At 43.1% G+C, this 25,524-nt stretch overlaps 1 protein-coding gene across 3 annotated transcripts; it reads left to right on the top strand.

Moving 5' to 3' along the window:
• The first annotated feature begins 1,114 nt into the window (after nucleotides 1–1,114).
• On the top strand, nucleotides 1,115–23,992 carry LOC141752330 (dachshund homolog 1-like). Of its 3 annotated transcripts, XM_074610179.1 has the most exons (13): nucleotides 1,115–1,686; nucleotides 7,401–7,510; nucleotides 12,729–12,854; nucleotides 12,965–13,105; nucleotides 13,208–13,362; nucleotides 13,566–13,698; nucleotides 16,729–16,782; nucleotides 17,349–17,506; nucleotides 19,796–19,943; nucleotides 20,357–20,464; nucleotides 21,040–21,099; nucleotides 22,189–22,253; nucleotides 22,366–23,992. In XM_074610179.1, the coding sequence occupies exons 1-12, from the start codon at nucleotides 1,247–1,249 to the stop codon at nucleotides 22,224–22,226; spliced, it is 1,671 nt and encodes a 556-aa protein (XP_074466280.1). In that variant the 5' UTR covers nucleotides 1,115–1,246; the 3' UTR covers nucleotides 22,227–22,253; nucleotides 22,366–23,992. The 3 variants fall into 3 exon arrangements, with proteins under 3 accessions (XP_074466280.1, XP_074466281.1, XP_074466279.1); XM_074610180.1 differs by having other exon boundaries at nucleotides 13,217–13,362; nucleotides 22,189–23,992; XM_074610178.1 differs by having other exon boundaries at nucleotides 1,116–1,686; nucleotides 22,189–23,992.
• Nucleotides 23,993–25,524: the final 1,532 nt, after the last annotated feature.

Below are 25,524 nucleotides of genomic sequence, written 5' to 3'. Positions count from 1 at the left end.
GTTCAGGTGACATTTAATCTGCTCTGCTCTGTAAAGGTTAATTTGATGCTGCGCCTTTAATTTGAAACTCAGCTGATGTATGAGGTGGGTTTCTTTTCTTCCTGATTAAAAAAAGATGAATTAATTATGTGTTCTGGATAACGGCTCTCACCTGATGAACATCACTGACACGCTTCAATAACAACATGTTAATGTTTAAACAAGTTAAAAACACAACAAACTGTCTATACACGTCAATACATTACAAAAATCTGGCCTAAATTATTCATAAATAAACAACCAGAAGGAGACAAACAGTAATATAATATTAATGATGTGATGAAATAAATATATGTAATAAAAGAAACTAAAATATTTGTTATTATTATTATTATTATTAATAATAATAATAATAATAATTATAGTATTGTATTGTTATTAATAGTAATATAATAAGTTATTATTATTATTACTACTACTACTAATAATAATAATAGTATTATATTAATAATAATAATAATAATAATATTATAAGTTATTATTGTTATTATTATTATTAATAATAGTAATAACAATAATAATAATAATAATAATAATAATAATAATAAATGTCCTGAAATACTTGTATCAGAGCTAACAGTACTTAATTTAAGGAGTATTCAGTAGTATTCTGCCTTAATTTATAATACACCTTAACAGTCCACATTCATTTTATTGATATATTATATTTGTATTTATTCATTTATATATTTATTTATTTATTTATTTGTTTATTCATTTATTTATTCACTTTATTATTTATTTATTTATGTATTTATTCATTTATATATTTATTTATTCTTTTATTTATTTATTTATTTATTTATTTATTCATTCCTTTATATATTTATTTATTTATCCATTTTTTTTTTTTTTATCTATTCATTTATTCCTCTATTTATTTATTTATTTTATTTATTCATTTAAATCTTGTTTTAATCCAAAATTAGCTGTCAATCATTCACCTGTCAGACTCCCGGTCCAGAAGCCCCGCCCCCTGAGTGCGTCCTCTCAGCCAATGGGAGGCCTGTCCGTGTGCGGTCCCGGCCTGTGATTGGCTGAGCTCTGATTGGCTGTGTGTGAGACAGAGAGCAGGAGGAGGAGAGAGAGAGAGTCAGTCTGAGTGGCGGGAACAGAGAGAGACAGAGCTGAGAGGAGAGGAGGAGAAGAGACATCACCTTCATCTTCTTCATCTTCTTCTTGGTGGTTTCCTCTCTAACATCCTGACATGGACCGGACCTCCAGCCCCTCCACCGACCCTCTCTTCCACTCCGAGCCGCCCTACAGCGCTCCCATCCCGGCCAGCTCCCCGCGCCGCCCCGCTGCTCACCTGTCCGGAGCTCACCTGAGCAGCAGCAGCAGCACCGCTCCTCAGACGGAGTGTCAGCTGGTGGAGGTCCACGGTGTGAAGGTGGCCTCGTTCCAGGTGAACGGTGTGGAGCTGATCTGCCTGCCGCAGGTGTTCGAGCTGTTCCTGAAGCACCTGGTGGGCGGCCTGCACACCGTCTACACCAAGCTGAAGCGGCTGAGCATCAGCCCGGTGGTCTGCAGCGTGGAGCAGGTCCGAGTCCTGCGGGGGCTGGGAGCCATCCAGCCGGGAGTCAACCGCTGCAAGCTCATCACCAGGGCCGACTTCCAGGCGCTCTACCGGGACTGCACCAACGCCAGGTGGGCAGGGACACTCAGAGGGACACAGAGGGACACAGAGGGACACCGAGAGACACACTCAGAGGGACACACTCAGAGGGACACAGAGGGACACAGAGGGACACAGAGGGACACACTCAGAGGGACACAGAGGGACACAGAGACACACTCAGAGGGACACAGAGACACACTCAGAGGGACACAGAGGGACACAGAGACACACAGAGGGACACCGAGAGACACTCAGAGGGACACAGAGACACTCAGAGGGACACAGAGGGACACAGAGACACACTCAGAGGGACACAGAGACACACTCAGAGGGACACAGAGGGACACCGAGAGACACTCAGAGGGACACAGAGGGACACAGAGACACACAGAGGGACACCGAGAGACACTCAGAGGGACACAGAGACACTCAGAGGGACACAGAGGGACACAGAGACACACTCAGAGGGACACAGAGACACTCAGAGGGACACAGAGACACTCAGAGGGACACAGAGGGACACAGAGACACACTCAGAGGGACACACTCAGAGGGACACAGAGGGACACAGAGACACACTCAGAGGGACACAGAGACACTCAGAGGGACACAGAGACACTCAGAGGGACACAGAGGGACACAGAGACACACTCAGAGGGACACAGAGACACTCAGAGGGACTCAGAGGGACACAGAGACACTCAGAGGGACTCAGAGGGACACAGAGACACTCAGAGACAATCAGAGAGACACAGAGGGACACCGAGACACACTCAGAGGGACACCGAGAGACACAGAGACACTCAGAGACACTCAGAGGGACACAGAGACACAGAGACACACAGAGACACCGGGACACTCAGAGACACTCAGAGAGACACAAAGACACTCAGAGAGACAGAGACACTGAGAGACACTCAGAGGGACACCGAGAGTCTTACCGAGACACTGAGACACAGAGAGACACGCCGAGAGACACACCGAGACACACCGGGACACACAGAGGGACACACCGGGACACACATCGAGACACACCGAGACACACATACAGAGACACACATACAGAGACACACAGAGGGACACACCGGGACACACCGGGACACACAGAGACACACAGAGGGACACACCGGGACACACCGGGACACACAGAGACACACAGACACACCGAGAGACACATCGAGACACACCGAGACACACAGAGACACACCGAGAGACACATCGAGACACACCGAGACACACAGAGACACACCGAGGGACACACCGGGACACACCGGGACACACATACAGAGACACACATACAGAGACACACAGAGGGACACACCGGGACACACCGGGACACACAGAGACACACAGAGGGACACGCCGAGAGACACACCGGGACACACCGGGACACACAGAGGGACACACCGGGACACACATCGAGACACACCGAGACACACATACAGAGACACACATACAGAGACACACAGAGGGACACACCGGGACACACCGGGACACACAGAGACACACAGAGGGACACACCGGGACACACCGGGACACACAGAGACACACAGACACACCGAGAGACACATCGAGACACACCGAGACACACAGAGACACACCGAGAGACACACAGAGACACACCGAGAGACACTCAGAGGGAGAAGTGTAAAACGGGCTGGTTCAGCAGGTTAAAGATGCTCATTAAATGAAATAAATAAAACACTAAATAAAAATATTAATCACAAATATTTACAAAGAATATTTTCTTCATTAATAAAACTTGAAAACTAATAAATCACTTTAAATGATTGTTTTTATTCCTTTATTTCTGTGAAATAATGTAACATGAAGATCTGATTCTTTACTTTCTTATTGAACTATTGATCCACATTAGTCCCGTCCTCCAAGAGGACATTCAGAGTCCCCACATTAAACCACATCAGGCTGAAGAACGCTCTGTCCATCAGTCCATCCTGTTGCTGAATAATAATGAATGAGCTGCTAAAGACGTGTAGATCCAGAGGACAGATGATGTTTAACGGGTTATGTATGATAATGGAGATGTGTTGTGTGTCTCTGTGTGTACGGACAGGATGTCTGTTGGATGAGCACTTTCTCTCAAACGGAGCTGTCTAGGGATGCAAAATGAATTTCAGTGCAAACTGACAATAAAGTCGTATCGTATCGTAAATATATATATATATATAATATCAATGATATTAATAATATGATCATATATATTAAAGTGTAATTATCCATAAATATAGAATAAGTGTTTTAAACATGACCTCTTTGTGTGATTATTGATCAACTATAGAACTGAAACACTTTTATCAGATAAAAACAGACTTTATTCATAAATTCATGTTTCAGCAAGAAAACACAAATAATTATAAAATAATAAATATATTATAATATTATATATTAAGAGAATTGTGCAAATATTTGTGCAGCAGAAGTCCGTCATGAAACTCCTGCAGCCGTAAGGTCTCTACTATATATGATATATACTGCGTGTATATATCATATATATATATATATATATATATATATACATATATATATATATATATACATATATATAGTTATTGAGTGATAAGTACAGAAAACATAATATAATAAATTAGATGTGTTATCGCAGGGCTGAAAATCAATTATTTTCCTCATTGATTTCTCTGCTGATTATTAATTAATATAAAAATGTCATAAATAGTGAAATATGTCCATTTTACTGTGAAATCAAACAGGAAGTCAGAGACGGAGAAGGAATCCGTTATTTTGACTGAAACAATTAATTATTAAAATATTTGCTGCATACTTTTATTTCAACCGACTCGTCGCTGCCGCTCTAACAGATATATTAATATTAATATTAAAATACAAACAGACAACTGGACGGTGATTTTATTTTCTAAGATGTGAAACAACAATAAAATGAAACTGATCAGATCATTTATTAAAATCCTCGTCAGGTCTAACAGATCATTTAGTCTTTATCTAATAATTCATTCATTTAGTGAATATTATATTATATTATATTATATTATATTATAATATAATACATTTCACTCAGTGTGATTGTTTATCTGGACAACAAATGATTAAATATTGAATTATGTCTTTTATTTTAACCCTTTAACGACCGGTTGAAGCCGCGACGCCTTCAACACTAAAACTAATAAATATAGTATTTATTAGTTTTCTGCTTTTCTGTTCACATTTATCTCAGAGGGCTCGTTTATATTCACCTCTAACGGTTCCTTCGAGATCAGGATCAATCAGAGTCAGGATCAGCATCAGGATCAGCATCAGGATCAACATCAGGATCAATCAAGATCAGCATCAGGATCAATCAGGATCATGGTCAATCAGGATCCATCAGGATCAGCATTAGGATTCTGTCAGGACTCACCTGTGAAGCTGCGTCTGGGGGATGAAAACAGTCGTTAATCCAGTTTAATTATAAATCTGTATCAGTTTAATTCTAGAACTAAAACTCACCTGTTAGGTGACGTCAGACCACCTGACCTGAACCGTGTCACATGACCTGACTAACAATCTACTGACACACCTGGAGGCCACACACACATTCACTTAAAGTGACATAAAGAGAGTGTGTGTGTGTGTGTGTGTGTGTGTGTGTGTGTGTGTGTGTGTGTTTGTGCGTGTGTGTGTGTGTGTGTGTGTGTTTGTGCGTGTGTGTGTGTGTGTGTGTGCGCGCGCGTGTGTGTGTGTGTGTGTGTGTTTGTGCGTGTGTGTGTGTGTGTGTGTGTGCGCGCGCGTGTGTGTTTAGGATCAAAATGTTTTTTTCTTTGATGATCAAATTATGTAAATGAGCTTCGACTAATTATGGGATTAACGGAGAGAGGCTGTGTGTGTGTGTGTGTGTGTGTGTGTGTTAATCATCTTTAATCTCCTGGTTCTCATTAAACTGTAAACTGGTGATGTGACGGTGAGGAAATGTTCCCGCCGGTTAATAAACCTGTGACATCACCGGTGTTACCGATTCCTCCGGTTACTAGAAGAGATGTGCAGAGCGCCGACTCTGATCTTCACCGTCGAGCGGCGGTGACTCCGGTCTCTCCGGTGAGTCCGGTCTCTCCGGTGAGTCCGGTCTCTCCGGTCTCTCCGGTCCCGTCAACCAGTATCTGTTGTGCTCCTGCAGCTGGAGCACCGCTGCATGAGAGGCACCAATCTTAATGTTGTCGGTTAACGGTTAAGAACATTTTTAAACATTAGCGTCCCTACTAACGTCTCCTCTGATTTAATGTACACATTCACACTTTTCATTTAAATTTAAACTGGTTAAACTGGGATCAGTGTTTCTGAAAACACTCAGTGTGTGTGTGTGTGTGTGTGTGTGTGTGTGTGTGTGTGTGTGTGTGTGTGTGTGTGTGTGTGTGTGCGCGCTACATAAAGGACATTTTGTCCCAGTTTAATTAAGTGTTGAACCCCCCCCAACACACACACACACACACACACACAGTAAATTAAATTCCTCAGTGTGTGTGTGTGTGTGTGTGTGTGTGGGCGGGCTGTCTGGGACCTGTCAATCAAACTCTGACCTGTGTCTACCCCCCCGACTGTCACTGTGTGTTCATAAAGCTGAGGCAGCAGGCTGGTCACCACGGCAACCGGCTGGGCAGTCAGTCACTGAGGAGCCTTTAAAGTAATCTGATTACTGTTTTACTTACTACTGCTATGACATCATCAGCTCTGTGTGACATCATCAGTGACATCATCATCTACATAGTGTATTATAAAATATATTTATTTTATATAAGATCATATATATATATATATATAGTATTAATATATATAGTCAAATATTTTCTTCTTTCTGTCAGTTTAACCGTACATTTTTTAGATTTTTAGATTTGACTGATTTAATGTGATAATTGATGTTTTCTGTCATCTTACTTTATTTAAAAATGTAACTTTATTTAAAAACTTAACTTTATTTAAAAATGTAACTATTTAAAAACGTAACTTTATTTAAAAATGTAACTATTTAAAAACGTAACTTCATTTAAAAACGTAACTTTATTTAAAAATTTAACTTTATTTAAAAATTTAACTTCATCTAAAAACTTAACTTTATTTAAAAATGTAACATTATTTTAAAATGTAACTTCATCTAAAAACTTAACTTTATTTAAAAATGTAACTTTATTTAAAAATTTAACTTTATTTAAAAACGTAACTATTTAAAAATGTAACTTCATTTAAAAACTTAACTTTATTTAAAAATGTAACATTATTTAAAAACTTAACTTTATTTAAAAATGTAACATTATTTAAAAACGTAACTTTATTTAAAAATGTAACATTATTTTAAAATGTAACTTCATTTAAAAACGTAACTTTATTTAAAAATGTAATTTTATTTAAAAACTTAACTTTATTTAAAAATGTAACTATTTAAAAACTTAACTTTATTTAAAAATGTAACTTTATTTAAAAACGTAACTTCATTTAAAAACGTAACTTTATTTAAAAATGTAACATTATTTAAAAACTTAACTTTATTTAAAAACTTAACTTCATTTAAAAACGTAACTTTATTTAAAAATGTAATTTTATTTAAAAACTTAACTTCATTTAAAAATGTAACTTTATTTACAACGTGTCGACGATCAGACAGACGGTGCGTCTCTTAAAGTCTTCCCCGGGGACGATGGACTCAGGAACATGAACACCGGTGGTTACTGATTTAAGGTGGAATCTTCTATATAAAGGGCCGTCTTGCTGTGTTTTTCAGCTCTCGACCAGGTCGTCCTCCCAAGAGGACGCTGGGCGTGGCCACGATGACGGACGGCTCCAGACTCCTCCCACATGGCCTGATAAGCCCCGCCCTGCTGTCACAGACAGGTGAGTCAAACAAACCAACACTCACACCACGAGTACTTGTTGTACTATGGCTGATAGTACTCATGGTAGTACTACTTCAAGTAGTAGTATGAGAGTTCATATCACCCGTACTAGTATTAATATCATTAATATCATTAACCCTGAGGGAGCCGTGTTCAATAACGTGATCAGAGCAGAGATCCTGATGAAGACGTGTTAACGAGCCAACGGTTAACGAGATTGTGACGAGATTATAACGAGATCATAACGACAACAGAACAAGATCATAACGAGGTCATAATGAGATAACAAGCGTGTCCTGAGTGAGTTTTTACAATCAGCAATAGAACATGTGGATGTTTGAACAGCTCAGAGTGATCAGAGTTATAATTAGGACGCTTAATTAGCAGACGTCAACATGACTGACAGATTGGAGTCTCACCCGCAGCACTGTGTGTGTGTGTGTGTGTGTGTGTGTGTGTGTGTGTGTGTGTGTGTGTGTGTGTGTGTGTGTTGCTCGGGGCGACAAGTGTCAAGACTTTGATCTCATGTTGAAAGAAAAGCAGCTTAAGAATATTTTATAAATGAGTGTTACGGTGACATCACAGTCAGGCCTGGCTCTGATTGGAGGGTTACCTGTTAGTCATCTATCTATCTTAAGAGCACCATGATGGTTTATTACCTGAGCAGGTAGTGATCAGAGTACCTGAGCAGGTAGTGATCAGAGTACCTGAGCAGGTAGTGATCAGAGTACCTGAGCAGGTAGTGAACAGAGTACCTGAGCAGGTAGTGATCAGAGTACCTGAGCAGGTAGTGAACAGAGTACCTGAGCAGGTAGTGAACAGAGTACCTGAGCAGGTAGTGAACAGAGTACCTGAGCAGGTAGTGATCAGAGTACCTGAGCAGGTAGTGATCAGAGTACCTGAGCAGGTAGTGATCAGAGTACCTGAGCAGGTAGTGATCAGAGTACCTGAGCAGGTAGTGATCAGAGTACCTGAGCAGGTAGTGATCAGAGTACCTGAGCAGGTAGTGATCAGAGTACCTGAGCAGGTAGTGAACAGAGTACCTGAGCAGGTAGTGAACAGAGTACCTGAGCAGGTAGTGATCAGAGTACCTGAGCAGGTAGTGAACATAGTACCTGAGCAAGTAGTGATCAGAGTACCTGAGCAGGTAGTGAACAGAGTACCTGAGCAGGTAGTGATCAGAGTACCTGAGCAGGTAGTGATCAGAGTACCTGAGCAGGTAGTGATCAGAGTACCTGAGCAGGTAGTGACCAGAGTACCTGAGCAGGTAGTGAACAGAGTACATGAGCAGGTAGTGATCAGAGTACCTGAGCAGGTAGTGATCAGAGTACCTGAGCAGGTAGTGATCAGAGTACCTGAGCAGGTAGTGATCAGAGTACCTGAGCAGGTAGTGATCAGAGTACCTGAGCAGGTAGTGATCAGAGTACCTGAGCAGGTAGTGATCAGAGTACCTGAGCAGGTAGTGAACAGAGTACCTGAGCAGGTAGTGAACAGAGTACCTGAGCAGGTAGTGATCAGAGTACCTGAGCAGGTAGTGAACATAGTACCTGAGCAGGTAGTGATCAGAGTACCTGAGCAGGTAGTGAACAGAGTACCTGAGCAGGTAGTGATCAGAGTACCTGAGCAGGTAGTGATCAGAGTACCTGAGCAGGTAGTGATCAGAGTACCTGAGCAGGTAGTGACCAGAGTACCTGAGCAGGTAGTGACCAGAGTACCTGAGCAGGTAATGACCAGAGTACCTGAGCAGGTAGTGATCAGAGTACCTGAGCAGGTAGTGAACAGAGTACCTGAGCAGGTAGTGAACAGAGTACCTGAGCAGGTAGTGATCAGAGTACCTGAGCAGGTAGTGAACATAGTACCTGAGCAGGTAGTGATCAGAGTACCTGAGCAGGTAGTGACCAGAGTACCTGAGCAGGTAGTGATCAGAGTACCTGAGCAGGTAATGACCAGAGTACCTGAGCAGGTAGTGAACAGAGTACCTGAGCAGGTAGTGATCAGAGTACCTGAGCAGGTAGTGATCAGAGTACCTGAGCAGGTAGTGATCAGAGTACCTGAGCAGGTAGTGACCAGAGTACCTGAGCAGGTAATGACCAGAGTACCTGAGCAGGTAGTGAACAGAGTACCTGAGCAGGTAGTGATCAGAGTACCTGAGCAGGTAGTGACCAGAGTACCTGAGCAGGTAGTGAACAGAGTACCTGAGCAGGTAGTGATCAGAGTACCTGAGCAGGTAGTGACCAGAGTACCTGAGCAGGTAGTGACCAGAGTACCTGAGCAGGTAGTGAACAGAGTACCTGAGCAGGTAGTGAACAGAGTACCTGAGCAGGTAGTGATCAGAGTACCTGAGCAGGTAGTGACCAGAGTACCTGAGCAGGTAGTGACCAGAGTACCTGAGCAGGTAATGACCAGAGTACCTGAGCATGTAGTGACCAGAGTACCTGAGCAGGTAGTCTTCAGGTATTCTGTGTCTCATTAAGGATCCTCATCAGCTCCAGCAGAGCGTGTCCTGATGAAGACCATGAAAACAGTGGAGAACACTGAAGTCTTTTCATGTTTCTGTTGAGCACAAAGTTTTAATCCAACAGAGACGCTCGGCTGCTCTCACATACCAACCCCCCCCCGTCACCTCCTGACAGCTCTGACAGCTTCATGAAAACACTCAGCTCTTATTAAAGTGACCGGCGAGGTCAGCGACGGACACATCAAACGAACACACACTTAATTAAAATGTGGTAAAGGTATAAAAGTATATAGTAAAGATAAAAGAGGACGGAGTCACAGAGTCAGACGTCTCCCTGACGCCACACAGAGAGGTGCATTATGGGTAACACCTCCTTGATGTGTTTAACAGCAGCCGTGAGCCGTTAACTGCTGTTAGCAGAAGGCTAAACTATTAGCAACCCTTTCTCTCCGACTCTAATGTTAACGGAGGTTCCCATGGTTACATAGGTTCATACATAGGTTATGATGCCTTCAGGCTCCTCTCAGTAAAAATGAGCGTTAGGCGAAGGTGAATCCTGATGTGTTCAAATGTAATCTTGTAAAATGTAGTTTTGGTGATAAACTTGAATAAATCCAGTAGTTTGAAGGAGATGATTTCACAACGATATAAAAGATAATTATGACCTGATTAACTTCATAATAAAACCCAGGAGGACGCTGATAGAGGAGTGGATGTTGAAGTACGTGAGATCTATTGTTTTATATTTTACCGTGGTATTAAATTGGAGAATCATGCTGGTAAAACTGTTTTATATCTCTGCTATTTTCATATTTGATGTAGTTTGTGGTTTTATGTTTTAAAAGAGACGTTTAATCTCTTTAATCAAAATGAAACTAAACTAAACGTCTCTGAGCTTTTATTCTCTAACAGGAAGACAGATTCATCAAAGTGACGTGTGTTTATCAGAACATCAGTCAGTGATGCGTTTCCTGTTTGTGGGACAGAGCCTCTGGTTTGATGAACGAGTCTGATACATAACATATATTATTATATATTTGATCAGTATGGATGTTTAAAGTTCACTCTCCTTCAGTAGAGTCAGTCAGAGAGACGGAGCCTTCTGCCAACAGCAGCCAACGGGTCATCATGTTTAACCTGTTCAGTCCTCTATAAATATATAAATATACATATATACATATATAAATATAAATATACATATACATATTCTAAATGTGTTGCTGTACTCCATAAATGATTATTAATCAGTGAGACAGCTGTTTATCTTCAATATGATGGGATGAATATATCAGTTTAAAGGGACCTGGACTTCTGATGGGAAGAACAAAGTGATGAGAGAGTTGTTGAAAGGCTACGCTAACAGTTTCCCCCCGCTTCCAGTCTTTATGCTAAGCTAAGCTAAAGCACGTAAGGAGTCTCTTGACATTAAATGTTCCAGTTTCAAAGAATGAAAACAGAATAAATCTCCTGCAGCGAAACTCTGAGAACAAAAAGATCAAAACTTTCTGTTTTCGTTCATCAGGAGTTAAACGAGCCGGAGGGTTGGGGGGGGGTCGCTGTCCGTTAGTTAGCGGGAGTCCCTCGTTAATACTAATTGAGTTAATTAGAGGAGGCGATTAATTGGGCCAAGTGGCTGCAGGGAGAGAGAGCTGGTCGAGAGACAGCGACAGTCACTGGAGACGTTCAGGCTGCCGGTGTTATTAATTATTGATCAGTCACAACTCCTCAAAACATCTGGAACGTTTACCTTCATCTTCATCTTCATCTTCATCTTCTTCTTCTTCACCTACATCTTCTTCTTCATCTTCTTCTTCACCTTCATCTTCATCTTTTCTTCACCTTCATCTTCTTCTCATGTTCATCTTCATCTTCTTCTTCATCTTCATCTTCACCTTCATCTTCATCTTCATCTTCACCTTCATCTTCATCTTCATCTTCATCTTCATCTTCTTCTTCACCTTCATCTTCATCTTCATCTTCATCTTCTTCTCATGTTCATCTTCATCTTCTTCATCTTCATCTTCATCTTCTTCTTCATCTTCATCTTCTTCTCATGTTCATCTTCATCTTCTTCATCTTCATCTTCATCTTCTTCTTCATCTTCATCTTCTTCTCTGAATGTAAAAACATCTGATGAAAATGTACAAGAATGAAATAGAGGCAGAATAATAATTAATTCTCAAAATCTCAGATTAAACTTCCTGCTCTGAACCTTCAGACAAACTTATATGTAAACATTACGTAAAAAAACACTGCGTCAAACGCCGTTACGTAAAACGATGTTACGTAAGACGACGTTACGTAAAACGCCGATGTGTAAAACGCCGATGTGTAAAACGCCGATGCGTAAAACGACGTTGCGTAAAACGACGTTGCGTAAAACGACGTTGCGTAAAACGTTGTTGCGGAAAACGACATTGCGGAAAACGGCGCTGCGGAAAACAACGCTGCGTATAACAACGTTACGAAAAACGTTACCCTAAAAAAAACGCTACCTTACAAAAATGTTACGTAGAAAAACGTTACGTAGAACAACGTTATGTAGAACAACGTTACGTAGAACAACGTTACGTAGAACAACGTTGCGGAAAACAACATTACGTAGAACAGCGTTATTAAACACAGCAAAAAAACAGCGTTACGAAAAACAGAGTTACGAAAAACAGAACTGGACTCACCTGTCTCAGGTGTCTCACTTAGACTGGACTCACCTGTCTCAGGTGTCTCACCTGGTCTCCAACGTGTTTCCTCTCTGCAGGTCTGACGGCGGCGGCGATGGCCGAGGCTCTGAAGCTGCAGAAGATGAGGATGATGATGGGTTTCCACGGCAACAGCGATCAGCACCGACAGCACAACGGAGCCGATTCAGAGAACGATGACACAGGTACGACGTCACATCTTCATCGTGACATCATCAATCATCCGTCTCCGAACCTCCTTCTTTCCTTTCCTTGTCTCCTCATCCCCTGTCCTCGTCTCCTCTCCTTGCTGTAGGAGGCAGTGAAGGCTCCTGGGAGAAGGAGCAGCGCCTCCTCTCTCCTCCTCCTCCCTCCTCCTCAGTTGTGGCGCCTCCTCCTGGTTCGGCGTGTCTCCACCTCAACACGCTGCAGCATCACAGCGCGCTATTGGCCAACCGTGAGTCACAGCTCTCCTCTGATTGGATAAGTCAATGTCTCTTTTTGTATTGTTAGCTTAGCATCGTAGCATCCTTCTGTCTCTCTGACTCCGCCTCCTAAGGTCTGTCAGACTTTCCTTTTATGGTCATGCCACACCCCCTCCTCCCTGTGGGCCTGCCCCCTGCCAGCGTCGCCATGGCGATGAACCAGATGAGTCAGCTGAGCAGTTTGGCAAACATGGCCGCCATGTCACATGTTCAGATGGAAGACAGCAAGGTGACTGCAAGCTAACACCGCTAGCGCTGATGCTAACAGTACTCTAGTGTTATAAGTGCTAATGCTAACATTGAGAACTAATGCTAACAGTGTTATTTCCTTTTGTACAGTCCTGTTGGTAAAAAAGAAAGAAAGTAAAAACTGCTACTGTCACTGCTAACCACACAGATGCTAACAGAGCTAAGCTAACCCTCTGTGTTCAGGCGTCTCCTCCAGGAAGCCCCTCCCCCAGTGATGATGAGCTCCACCCCCGAGAACCAACCAGCCAATCACCTTCCAGAGCATCTTCATCAGCCTCATCATCACCTCCTCCTCCAGCACACACACCGGAGCCGGGTCAGCACACACAAACCGGACTTAAAGGGACTGTTTGTGACTTCTTACACGTATAAATCTACCGGGTCGGTTTCTCATGGTCTCTCGTGTGTCTCATGGTCTCTCGTGTGTCTCATGGTCTCTCGTGTGTCTCCTGGTCTCTCGTGTGTCTCATGGTCTCTCGTGTGTCTCATGGTCTCTCGTGTGTCTCCTGGTCTCTCGTGTGTCTCCTGGTCTCTCGTGTGTCTCATGGTCTCTCGTGTGTCTCATGGTCTCTCGTGTGTCTCCTGGTCTCTCGTGTGTCTCATGGTCTCTCGTGTGTCTCATGGTCTCTCGTGTGTCTCGTGTGTCTCGTGTGTCTCATGGTCTCTCGTGTGTCTCATGGTCTCTCGTGTGTCTCATGGTCTCTCGTGTGTCTCATGGTCTCTCGTGTGTCTCATGGTCTCTCGTGTGTCTCCTGGTCTCTCGTGTGTCTCATGGTCTCTCGTGTGTCTCCTGGTCTCTCGTGTGTCTCATGGTCTCTCGTGTGTCTCATGGTCTCTCGTGTGTCTCATGGTCTCTCGTGTGTCTCATGGTCTCTCGTGTGTCTCCTGGTCTCTCGTGTGTCTCATGGTCTCTCGTGTGTCTCCTGGTCTCTCGTGTGTCTCATGGTCTCTCGTGTGTCTCATGGTCTCGTGTGTCTCATGGTCTCTCGTGTGTCTCCTGGTCTCTCGTGTGTCTCATGGTCTCTCGTGTGTCTCATGGTCTCTCGTGTGTCTCATGGTCTCTCGTGTGTCTCATGGTCTCTCGTGTGTCTCATGGTCTCTCGTGTGTCTCATGGTCTCTCGTGTGTCTCATGGTCTCTCGTGTGTCTCATGGTCTCTCGTGTGTCTCATGGTCTCTCGTGTGTCTCCTGGTCTCTCGTGTGTCTCCTGGTCTCTCGTGTGTCTCATGGTCTCTCGTGTGTCTCATGGTCTCTCGTGTGTCTCATGGTCTCTCGTGTGTCTCCTGGTCTCTCGTGTGTCTCCTGGTCTCTCGTGTGTCTCCTGGTCTCTCGTGTGTCTCATGGTCTCTCGTGTGTCTCATGGTCTCGTGTGTCTCATGGTCTCTCGTGTGTCTCCTGGTCTCTCGTGTGTCTCATGGTCTCGTGTGTCTCATGGTCTCTCGTGTGTCTCATGGTCTCTCGTGTGTCTCCTGGTCTCTCGTGTGTCTCATGGTCTCTCGTGTGTCTCATGGTCTCTCGTGTGTCTCCTGGTCTCTCGTGTGTCTCATGGTCTCGTGTGTCTCATGGTCTCTCGTGTGTCTCATGGTCTCTCGTGTGTCTCATGGTCTCTCGTGTGTCTCATGGTCTCTCGTGTGTCTCATGGTCTCTCATGGTCTCTCGTGTGTCTCATGGTCTCTCGTGTGTCTCATGGTCTCTCGTGTGTCTCCTGGTCTCTCGTGTGTCTCATGGTCTCTCGTGTGTCTCATGGTCTCATGGTCTCTCGTGTGTCTCATGGTCTCTCGTGTGTCTCCTGGTCTCTCGTGTGTCTCATGGTCTCTCGTGTGTCTCCTGGTCTCTCGTGTGTCTCATGGTCTCTCGTGTGTCTCATGGTCTCTCGTGTGTCTCATGGTCTCTCGTGTGTCTCCTGGTCTCTCGTGTGTCTCATGGTCTCTCGTGTGTCTCATGGTCTCATGGTCTCTCGTGTGTCTCATGGTCTCTCGTGTGTCTCCTGGTCTCTCGTGTGTCTCATGGTCTCTCGTGTGTCTCATGGTCTCTCGTGTGTCTCATGGTCTCGTGTGTCTCATGGTCTCTCGTGTGTCTCCTGGTCTCTCGTGTGTCTCATGGTCTCTCGTGTGTCTCATGGTCTCTCGTGTGTCTCATGGTCTCTCGTGTGTCTCCTGGTCTCTCGTGTGTCTCATGGTCTCTCGTGTGTCTCATGGTCTCTCGTGTGTCTCCTGGTCTCTCGTGTGTCTCCTGGTCTCTCGTGTGTCTCCTGGTCTCTCGTGTGTCTCGTGGTCTCTCGTGTGTCTCGTGGTCTCTCGTGTGTCTCGTGGTCTCTCGTGTGTCTCCTGGTCTCTCGTGTGTCTCGTGGTCTCTCGTGTGTCTCGTGGTCTCTCGTGTGTCTCGTGGTCTCTCGTGTGTCTCGTGGTCTCTCGTGTGTCTCGTGGTCTCTCGTGTGTCTCCTGGTCTCTCGTGTGTCTCGTGGTCTCTCGTGTGTCTCCTGGTCTCTCGTGTGTCTCGTGGTCTCTCGTGTGTCTCCTGGTCTCTCGTGTGTCTCCTGGTCTCTCGTGTGTCTCGTGGTCTCTCGTGTGTCTCATGGTCTCTCGTGTGTCTCATGGTCTCTCGTGTGTCTCATGGTCTCTCGTGTGTCTCCTGGTCTCTCGTGTGTCTCCTGGTCTCTCGTGTGTCTCCTGGTCTCTCGTGTGTCTCATGGTCTCTCGTGTGTCTCGTGGTCTCTCGTGTGTCTCCTGGTCTCTCGTGTGTCTCCTGGTCTCTCGTGTGTCTCGTGGTCTCTCGTGTGTCTCATGGTCTCTCGTGTGTCTCATGGTCTCTCGTGTGTCTCATGGTCTCTCGTGTGTCTCCTGGTCTCTCGTGTGTCTCCTGGTCTCTCGTGTGTCTCCTGGTCTCTCGTGTGTCTCATGGTCTCTCGTGTGTCTCCGCTGTTCAGACTCAGACTCCAACACAAACTCCAGTGAAGCACCAAAACCTCTTGGTTGTATCTAGTGAAGCTGTTAAACAGTGTTGGCCGCGGTCGGAGGACGCGGAGGAGACCGTAGTAACATTACTGCCAAGCAGCTGAAATATAGAGTGATATTGTGCTTTTAGCTGACGTGTGTCTCCTCACTGTGTTGAGCGATGCTCCTTCATGTCTATGTAGAGCGAGCACAAGCGCCAGTAACAGGACGCTGACTTTAGTTGACTTAACGGACACAGGTGAAGCTGTTAACAAGACATTTAGGATTCTTACTAACAGTCCCTTTAATGACGTTAATATAATAAATATACTATAAATATACCAACGTGAGTCCAGCTGAACACAAACACGGGATTATAATAACGTAATGTTTGTGTTGTGATGAACTCCACAGACGGAGAGATCGCAGAGCGAGAAAACAACTTTAAAAAGGTGTCGAGAGAAAAAGGTAAGAGTGTTTGAGGACAGGAAGTGACCTCCTTCTCTGTCAGTAACCATGGTGACGTGTCAGTAACCATGGTGACATGTTTAGCGGGCGGAGCGTTTAGTGGAGGCAGAATAATTCTCTGAACACGTTAGCTAACGCTGGCTTGCAACTATTGTTGTCTTGTTTTTATTACAATGGCTGAAGAAGATCCTAGTTTCTATAGATCCACTTCATCATAAACATTCAAACCAGCAGTTATTTGTGCTGGTGAGCCATAACTATTCTATAAAATATATATAAGACGAGCACCTTTAACGCTTAACGTGTTTGGTACAGATCCTGTGTGTGTTACATCCCTGTACTTGTGTACTTGTGAGGGTCCTAGCTGGGGTAATGTATTCCCAATGTCCTCAGTACTGAGGTCTAAAACACCGCACCGGTCCTCACACACACACACACACACCCAGAGACAAAGTGCTCATGAATTTTACAAACAGGAATCTTTCCTCCACCTTTTATAAAACCTCTTTAAATGTTCAACAGGTTGTTTGTTTCTTGAGTTGTTTCTTTGACCTTCCTACCTGCAGACGACAGCCTGTTGCCCCTCCCCCTCGTCAAACCGACCTATGAGAGGCTGCCGCTCACCTCTCAGCCGCTGTCAATCAACCACGCAAACCCCACCTTTGCTCCGTTCCTGTTGGCTGAGGGTCTGTCATCCATGGAGACGCTGCTGACCAACATACAGGTGACAGAGAGTTACCTGAAATAACGTAGAGACAAAAACATAGAGAAGATAACGTAGAAACGGTAACTTACAAACAGTATCATGGAGACGATAACGTACAGACAGTATCATGGAGATGATAACGTACAGATGATAACGTACAGACAGTATCATGGAGACGATAACGTACAGATGATAGCGTACAGACAGTATCATGGAGACGATAACGTACTGACGATAACGTACAGACAGTATCATGGAGACGATAACGTACTGACGATAACGTACAGACAGTATCATGGAGATGATAACGTACAGACGATAACGTACAGACAGTATCATGGAGACGATAACGTACAGACAGTATCATGGAGATGATAACGTCAGACGATAACGTACAGACAGTATCATGGGGACGATAACGTACAGACAGTATCATGGAGACGATAACGTACAGACAGTATCATGGAGATGATAACGTACAGACGATAACGTACAGACAGTATCATGGGGACGATAACGTACAGACAGTATCATGGAGACGATAACGTACTGACGATAACGTACAGACAGTATCATGGAGATGATAACGTACAGACGATAACGTACAGACAGTATCATGGAGACGATAACGTACAGACAGTATCATGGAGACGATAACGTACTGACGATAACGTACAGACAGTATCATGGAGACGATAACTTACTCACGATAATGTACAGACAGTATCATGGAGACGATAACGTACTGACGATAACATACAGACAGTATCATGGAGACGATAACGTACAGATGATAACGTACGGACAGAATCGAGGAGATAATAACGTACAGACAGTTTCATGGAGACGATAACGTACAGACGATAACGTACGACAGTATCGTGGAAAAAATAACGTACAGACGGTAACGTACAGACGATAACGTACGGACAGCATCGTGGAGACAATAACGTACAGACAGTATCATGGAGACGATAACGTACAGATGATAGCGTACAGACAGTATCATGGAGACGATAACGTACTGACGATAACGTACAGACAGTATCATGGAGACGATAACGTACTGACGATAACGTACAGACAGTATCATGGAGATGATAACGTACAGACGATAACGTACAGACAGTATCATGGAGATGATAACGTACAGACGATAACGTACAGACAGTATCATGGGGACGATAACGTACAGACAGTATCATGGAGACGATAACGTACAGACAGTATCATGGAGATGATAACGTACAGACGATAACGTACAGACAGTATCATGGAGATGATAACGTACAGACGATAACGTACAGACAGTATCATGGGGACGATAACGTACAGACAGTATCATGGAGACGATAACGTACAGACAGTATCATGGAGACGATAACGTACTGACGATAACGTACAGACAGTATCATGGAGACGATAACGTACAGACAGTATCATGGAGACGATAACGTACTGACGATAACGTACAGACAGTATCATGGAGACGATAACGTACTGACGATAACGTACAGACAGTATCATGGAGATGATAACGTACAGACGATAACGTACAGACAGTATCATGGAGATGATAACGTACAGACGATAACGTACAGACAGTATCATGGGGACGATAACGTACAGACAGTATCATGGAGACGATAACGTACAGACAGTATCATGGAGATGATAACGTACAGACGATAACGTACAGACAGTATCATGGGGACGATAACGTACAGACAGTATCATGGAGACGATAACGTACTGACGATAACGTACAGACAGTATCATGGAGATGATAACGTACAGACGATAACGTACAGACAGTATCATGGAGACGATAACGTACAGACAGTATCATGGAGACGATAACGTACTGACGATAACGTACAGACAGTATCATGGAGACGATAACGTACTCACGATAATGTACAGACAGTATCATGGAGACGATAACGTACTGACGATAACATACAGACAGTATCATGGAGACGATAACGTACAGATGATAACGTACGGACAGAATCGAGGAGATAATAACGTACAGACAGTTTCATGGAGACGATAACGTACAGACGATAACGTACGACAGTATCGTGGAAAAAATAACGTACAGACGGTAACGTACAGACGATAACGTACGGACAGCATCGTGGAGACAATAACGTACAGACAGTATCATGGAGACGATAACGTACAGACGATAACGTACAGACAGTATCATGGAGACGATAACGTACAGACAGTATCATGGAGACGATGATGTAATGTGTCCTATCAGGACGTCTCACTGTGAATCGTCCGTCTGTGTGTCATCAGGGTCTCCTGAAGGTGGCCGTGGAGAGTTCTCGTTCTCAGGACAAACACAACCAGCTGGAGAGGAAAGAGTTAAAACTGGAGCTGGAGAGAGAGAGAGACGCGAGACAGACACTCCAGAGACAGCTGAGCTCTGAGCTACAGACCAGAGGTGAGACAGGTCTCTAGACCGGAGATGAGACAGGTCACTACAGACCAGAGGTGAGACAGGTCATTAGACCAGAGGTGAGACAGGTCACTACAGACCAGAGGTGAGACAGGTCTCTAGACCAGAGGTGAGACAGGTCACTACAGACCAGAGGTGAGACAGGTCACTACAGACCAGAGGTGAGACAGGTCATTAGACCAGAGGTGAGACAGGTCACTACAGACCAGAGGTGAGACAGGTCTCTAGACCAGAGGTGAGACAGGTCACTACAGACCAGAGGTGAGACAGGTCTCTAGACCAGAGGTGAGACAGGTCACTACAGACCAGAGGTGAGACAGGTCTCTAGACCAGAGGTGAGACAGGTCTGTTGTGTTGTTATTATTATGGATGTTGTTATTGTGGTCTGTCGTTGTCAGTGTCGATCCAGAGGAGGCTGAAGAAGGAGAAGAAGTCGAAGAGGAAGCTGCAGGAGGCGTTGGACTTTGAGTCGAGGAGGAGAGAGCAGGTGGAGAGAGCGCTGACAGGTGGAGTATACAGGAGAACAGTAGCATGGAGCTAACGTACAATAACACGGTGTTAGCGTACATTAACACGGTGATAACGTACAATAACACGGTGTTAACGTACATTAACACGGTGATAACGTACATGAACACGGTGTTAACGTACATGAACACGGTGATAACGTACAATAACACGGTGTTAACGTACATTAACACGGTGATAACGTACATGAACACGGTGATAACGTACATTAACACGGTGATAACGTACATTAACACGGTGATAACGTACGTTAACGGTGATAACGTACATTAACACGGTGTTAACGTACATTAACACGGTGATAACGTACATGAACACGGTGTTAACGTACATTAACACGGTGTTAACGTACGTTAACACGGTGTTAACGTACATTAACACGGTGATAACGTACATTAACACGGTGTTAACGTACATTAACACGGTGTTAACGTACATTAACACGGTGATAACGTACGTTAACGGTGATAACGTACATTAACACGGTGATAACGTACATTAACACGGTGATAACGTACATTAACACTGTGCTAAAAAGGTGTTTCTGTTTCAGATGTAGTGATCCCTGACAGCGAACTGGAGAACAAACAGCAGGAAAACTCTGCAGTTCAAGGTAACATCTTATATATATATTATTACTGTATGTATATATACCGTATATATATATATATACGGTATATATACATACATCATTGTGTTGGTTTGAGTCTAAACAGTAAAAATATAGAAAAATAATAATAATAATAATAATAATAATAATAATAATAATAAATAACAGCTGCAGCTGAAAGAAATCAATCAATTATTTAGATAATTGATTATCAGTTTTTCATTTATGAAGTGATGATTTGTTTAATATCAATGAACTAAACAAATCAGTGAAATGAAAAAATAATGAAATAATCTGATGAAAACATCTGAAGATTCACTTTAGTGTGTGTGTGTGTGTGTGTGTGTGTGTGTGTGTGTCCACTGTGAAATTGAATGCAGAAAGACAATCCCAGCCCAGCCAGCCGAACACAGAGACGTGATAACATTCATTCATCACAGAGACGTTGTTTTATATCGTTAAACTGTCGATATTATAAATCTACAGATGATTTATCGTCTCTATGAAGACAATCTACTGATGAAATAAATATATAACTAATAACTACCAAACAGCTGTTGTTGTAACCACAGCCTCTACACTGTAAATAATAACGTAAATAATAATATAACACTGTAAATAATAACTTAACACTGTAAATAATAACTTTACACTGTAAATAATAATATAACACTGTAAATAATAACTTAACACTGTAAATAATAATATAACACTGCAAATAATAACTTAACACTATAAATAATAATGTAACACTGTAAATAATAACTTTACACTGTAAATAATAACTTAACACTGTAAATAATAACGTAACACTAAATAATAACTTAACACTGTAAATAATAACGTAACACTGTAAATAATAACGTAACACTGTAAATAATAACTTTACACTGTAAATAATAATATAACACTGTAAATAATAACTTTACACTGTAAATAATAACTTAACACTGTAAATAATAATGTAACACTGTAAATAATAACTTTACACTGTAAATAATAATCTAATGTGAATTCTGGATTTTGTAGTTTTTCTGGACGGAGTTACAGATGATGAATGGATGAATGAAACTTTACTGTGTTTTACTGCAGAGAACCGACCGTTCAGCAAACCACCACTCCTCTTCTGACCTGATGAAGGGATGAACTGATGAACTGATGAAGGGATGAACTGATGAAGGGATGAACCGATGAAGAGATGAACTGATGAAGGGATGAACCGATGAAGGGATGAACTAATGAATGGATGACCTAATGAAGGGATGAACTACTGAACCGATGAAGGGATGAACTGATGAAGGGATGAACCGATGAAGGGATGAACTACTGAACTGATGAAGGGATGAACCGATGAAGGGATGAACCAATGAAAGGATGAACCGATGAAGAGATGAACTGATGAACTACTGAACCGATGAAGGGATGAATTGATGAAGGGATGAACTAATGAAGGGATGAACTGATGAACAGATGAACTGATGAAGGGATGAACTAATGAAGGAATGAACTGATGAACCGATGAAGGGATGAAGAGATGAACCGATGAAGAGATGAACTGATGAAGGATGAAAGGGATGAACTGATGAAGGGATGACCTGATGAACGGATGAACTGATGAAGGGATGAACCGATGAAGGGATGAACCGATGAAGAGATGAACTGATGAAGGGATGAATTGATGAAGGGATGAACTGATGAAGGGATGAACTAATGAAGGAATGAACTGATGAACCGATGAAGGGATGAACTGATGAAGGGATGAACTAATGAAGGAATGAACTGATGAACCGATGAAGGGATGAACTGATGAAGGGATGAAGAGATGAACCGATGAAGAGATGAACTGATGAAGGGATGAAGAGATGACCTGATGAAGGGATGACCTGATGAATGGATGAACTGATGAAGGGATGATGAGCACAGCGAGTAAAGAAGAAGAGTCGGACCTCCTGAAAAAGAAAAGCCGACGATGGACGAATAAAAAAAGAGGAACTAAATACTCAAAATCCCATCAGCCACCTCTCTCTGCTTCCTGTTTCTAATTATTATTATTATTATCATCATTAGAAGGGAGCGCCGTGTCAACAGGACGGGACACTTTGAAAGGGGGAGGAGTTTAAATGTCACCGTCATGTGACCACCTGTGATGTCATCAGGTGAAACACCTGCAGCTGGACAGGACTCCTGTTAGCCCCGCCCCCTGCTGGACCTGCTGACAGTTCCCACCTGTAGGGGGCGGAGTCACACCTGAACGTGTATTTAATGTTTCTGTATTTCATGTTTAGTAGTTAGAAGTGATACAAGTCGTAGTACTGGTACTACCTTCAGTAGTACTTGATGTAGTAGAAGAACTGTTACTGTTCATTTGTCGAGATTCTCGATGTAACAAGTAACGGAACTTAACGAGCTCTGACTCTTAACGAGCTCTAACCCGTAATGAGCTCTGACCCTTAACGAGCTCTGACCCATAACGAGCTCTGACCCATAACGAGCTTAACGAGTCCCAGACCTCAGGAGTGACATCCCAGGTTGGGCGTGGTCAGAAGGGCAGCGACAGCCTTAACGAGCTCTGAGGTTTAACGAGTACAGAATCGCAGCCTGTCTGGAGGTTAAAATACTCTGATCACAGGAAGTGATGTCACCACGTAACATAGTGCAGTGTGACGTCACAGACTGGGCGTTGTCAGAAGGGCAGCGACATGCTTAACGAGCTCCGGTCCTTAACGAGGCAGCAGTTACAGCTGATTAGATGATGTTTGTTCTGTTTTTATTTTACAGCTCAATAAACTGTAAAGTTATTATTATTATCATTATTAGTTTTTAACTGTAAATACTGAACGTGTCTGAGTGGGTGTTTAGGGGTCGGGGTTCAGGATGAAATCAGAACAATCGGAGCTCATTTAAACCTTTTCTGTTTCATGTTTACAGAAAATAAAACCAGATTTAAACCTGAAACTTTTCTTGACTTCTTTTTGTTTTTATTTATTTATATATATATATATATACACTTTTTTTTTTAACAAAACAAGTAGAATACACTGTAAAAAAACAACATCAAAGAAAGATTTTTTCTTTGTTCTTTAGTCAGTTCTGCTCTTTGAATGGTCCAAACACACACACACACGAACACGAACACGCACACACAGTAAAACCTGGAACTAAATCCATCACTATGTAGAAAGGTCAGATTTAACTAACACACAGAAGAGTGTGTGTGTGTGTGTGTGTTACGGGAGATTGATGGAGGTGTGAATTGTGTCGTGACATTAACCCGCTGTGTTTTAGCCCAGTTTTCACTCTCACACACACACACCTTGTTGCCACGGCGACCCAGTTAAGTAAATGAGAACGTCGGGTCACCTTTTGGCTTCATCGCCTTACACACACACGCACCTATCTATCTGTGTGTGTGTGTGTGTGTGTGTGTGTGTGTGTGTGTGATCTGATTGGTCGGCTGAGCCTGTCACTGTGATGAATGTGACCACCGGAGCGGGACGACGAGGACGTCGACCAATCAGAGAGGACGAGAGCGTTTCATCAGAGAACAAAAGAAAACAGAAGAGTTTCTGACATCATCACAGGAAGTACTACTGCACATCTGGAGGTAGTACTACTGCACATCTGGAGGTAGTACTACTGCACATCTGGAGGTAGTACTAGTGAGGTACTGTGTGTACTACCTTCACGACTGTGATGTTTAAAGGGTTAAAGAGGACGACTGCTGTTTTAAATAAAGTTCGCTGCAGCTTCGTGCTGAACGTTAAATATGAAATATTCAGTGTGTAAATATCAACATCATCAAATTAAAGACAAAAACAGTCAAACTTCGTCTTTGATGTTGAAAAATCAACTTCCTGTTGGAGCCGCCGGTGGGCGGAGCTCCGAGGCCTCGTTAGCCGCTCGTTAACGTCTTCAGAAACATCGTCTCCATATTCATCCGTCCGACTGTCCGTCAACACGCTGCAGGTAATTAACAAACACTCGTTAGCGCTGTTGATGCTAATCTGGAGGATTAATACGTCCGGTCGTCCGTTAAAGACGTTTCTATCGTCAACAACAACAAACACAAAGAGTTTGATCTCTTAACGAGGAGCTGCGTCTTAACGAGCTCAACGACTCCTGAAACAACAGCAGCTCCTTAAGGAGATCAACACACACTAATTACATCACACCCGCACACACACACACACACTTATTAATTAGAACAAACACGCCTCTTAATAATCAGCTGATGTTGATAAACAAACAAACGTCCGAATCTGAAGTTGAAATTTGTTCCACTTTCTAAAAATTACTGTCGATATCAATAAAAATCAGGAAAACCTTGAAAAGCATCAGAACATGAACGTCACCCGTTTCAGTCCGTCTGTCAAACTCCTCAAAAACAGGAAAACCAGTTATGAACCAGTAGAGGACAAAGACTAAACA

The sequence above is a fragment of the Sebastes fasciatus genome, chromosome 16, assembly GCF_043250625.1.
Source record: "Sebastes fasciatus isolate fSebFas1 chromosome 16, fSebFas1.pri, whole genome shotgun sequence".
In the NCBI taxonomy this organism is placed as follows: Eukaryota; Metazoa; Chordata; class Actinopteri; order Perciformes; family Sebastidae; genus Sebastes; species Sebastes fasciatus.
Note: the sequence above shows the minus strand (reverse complement) of the source record. Positions and strands in the feature narration are given on the sequence as shown.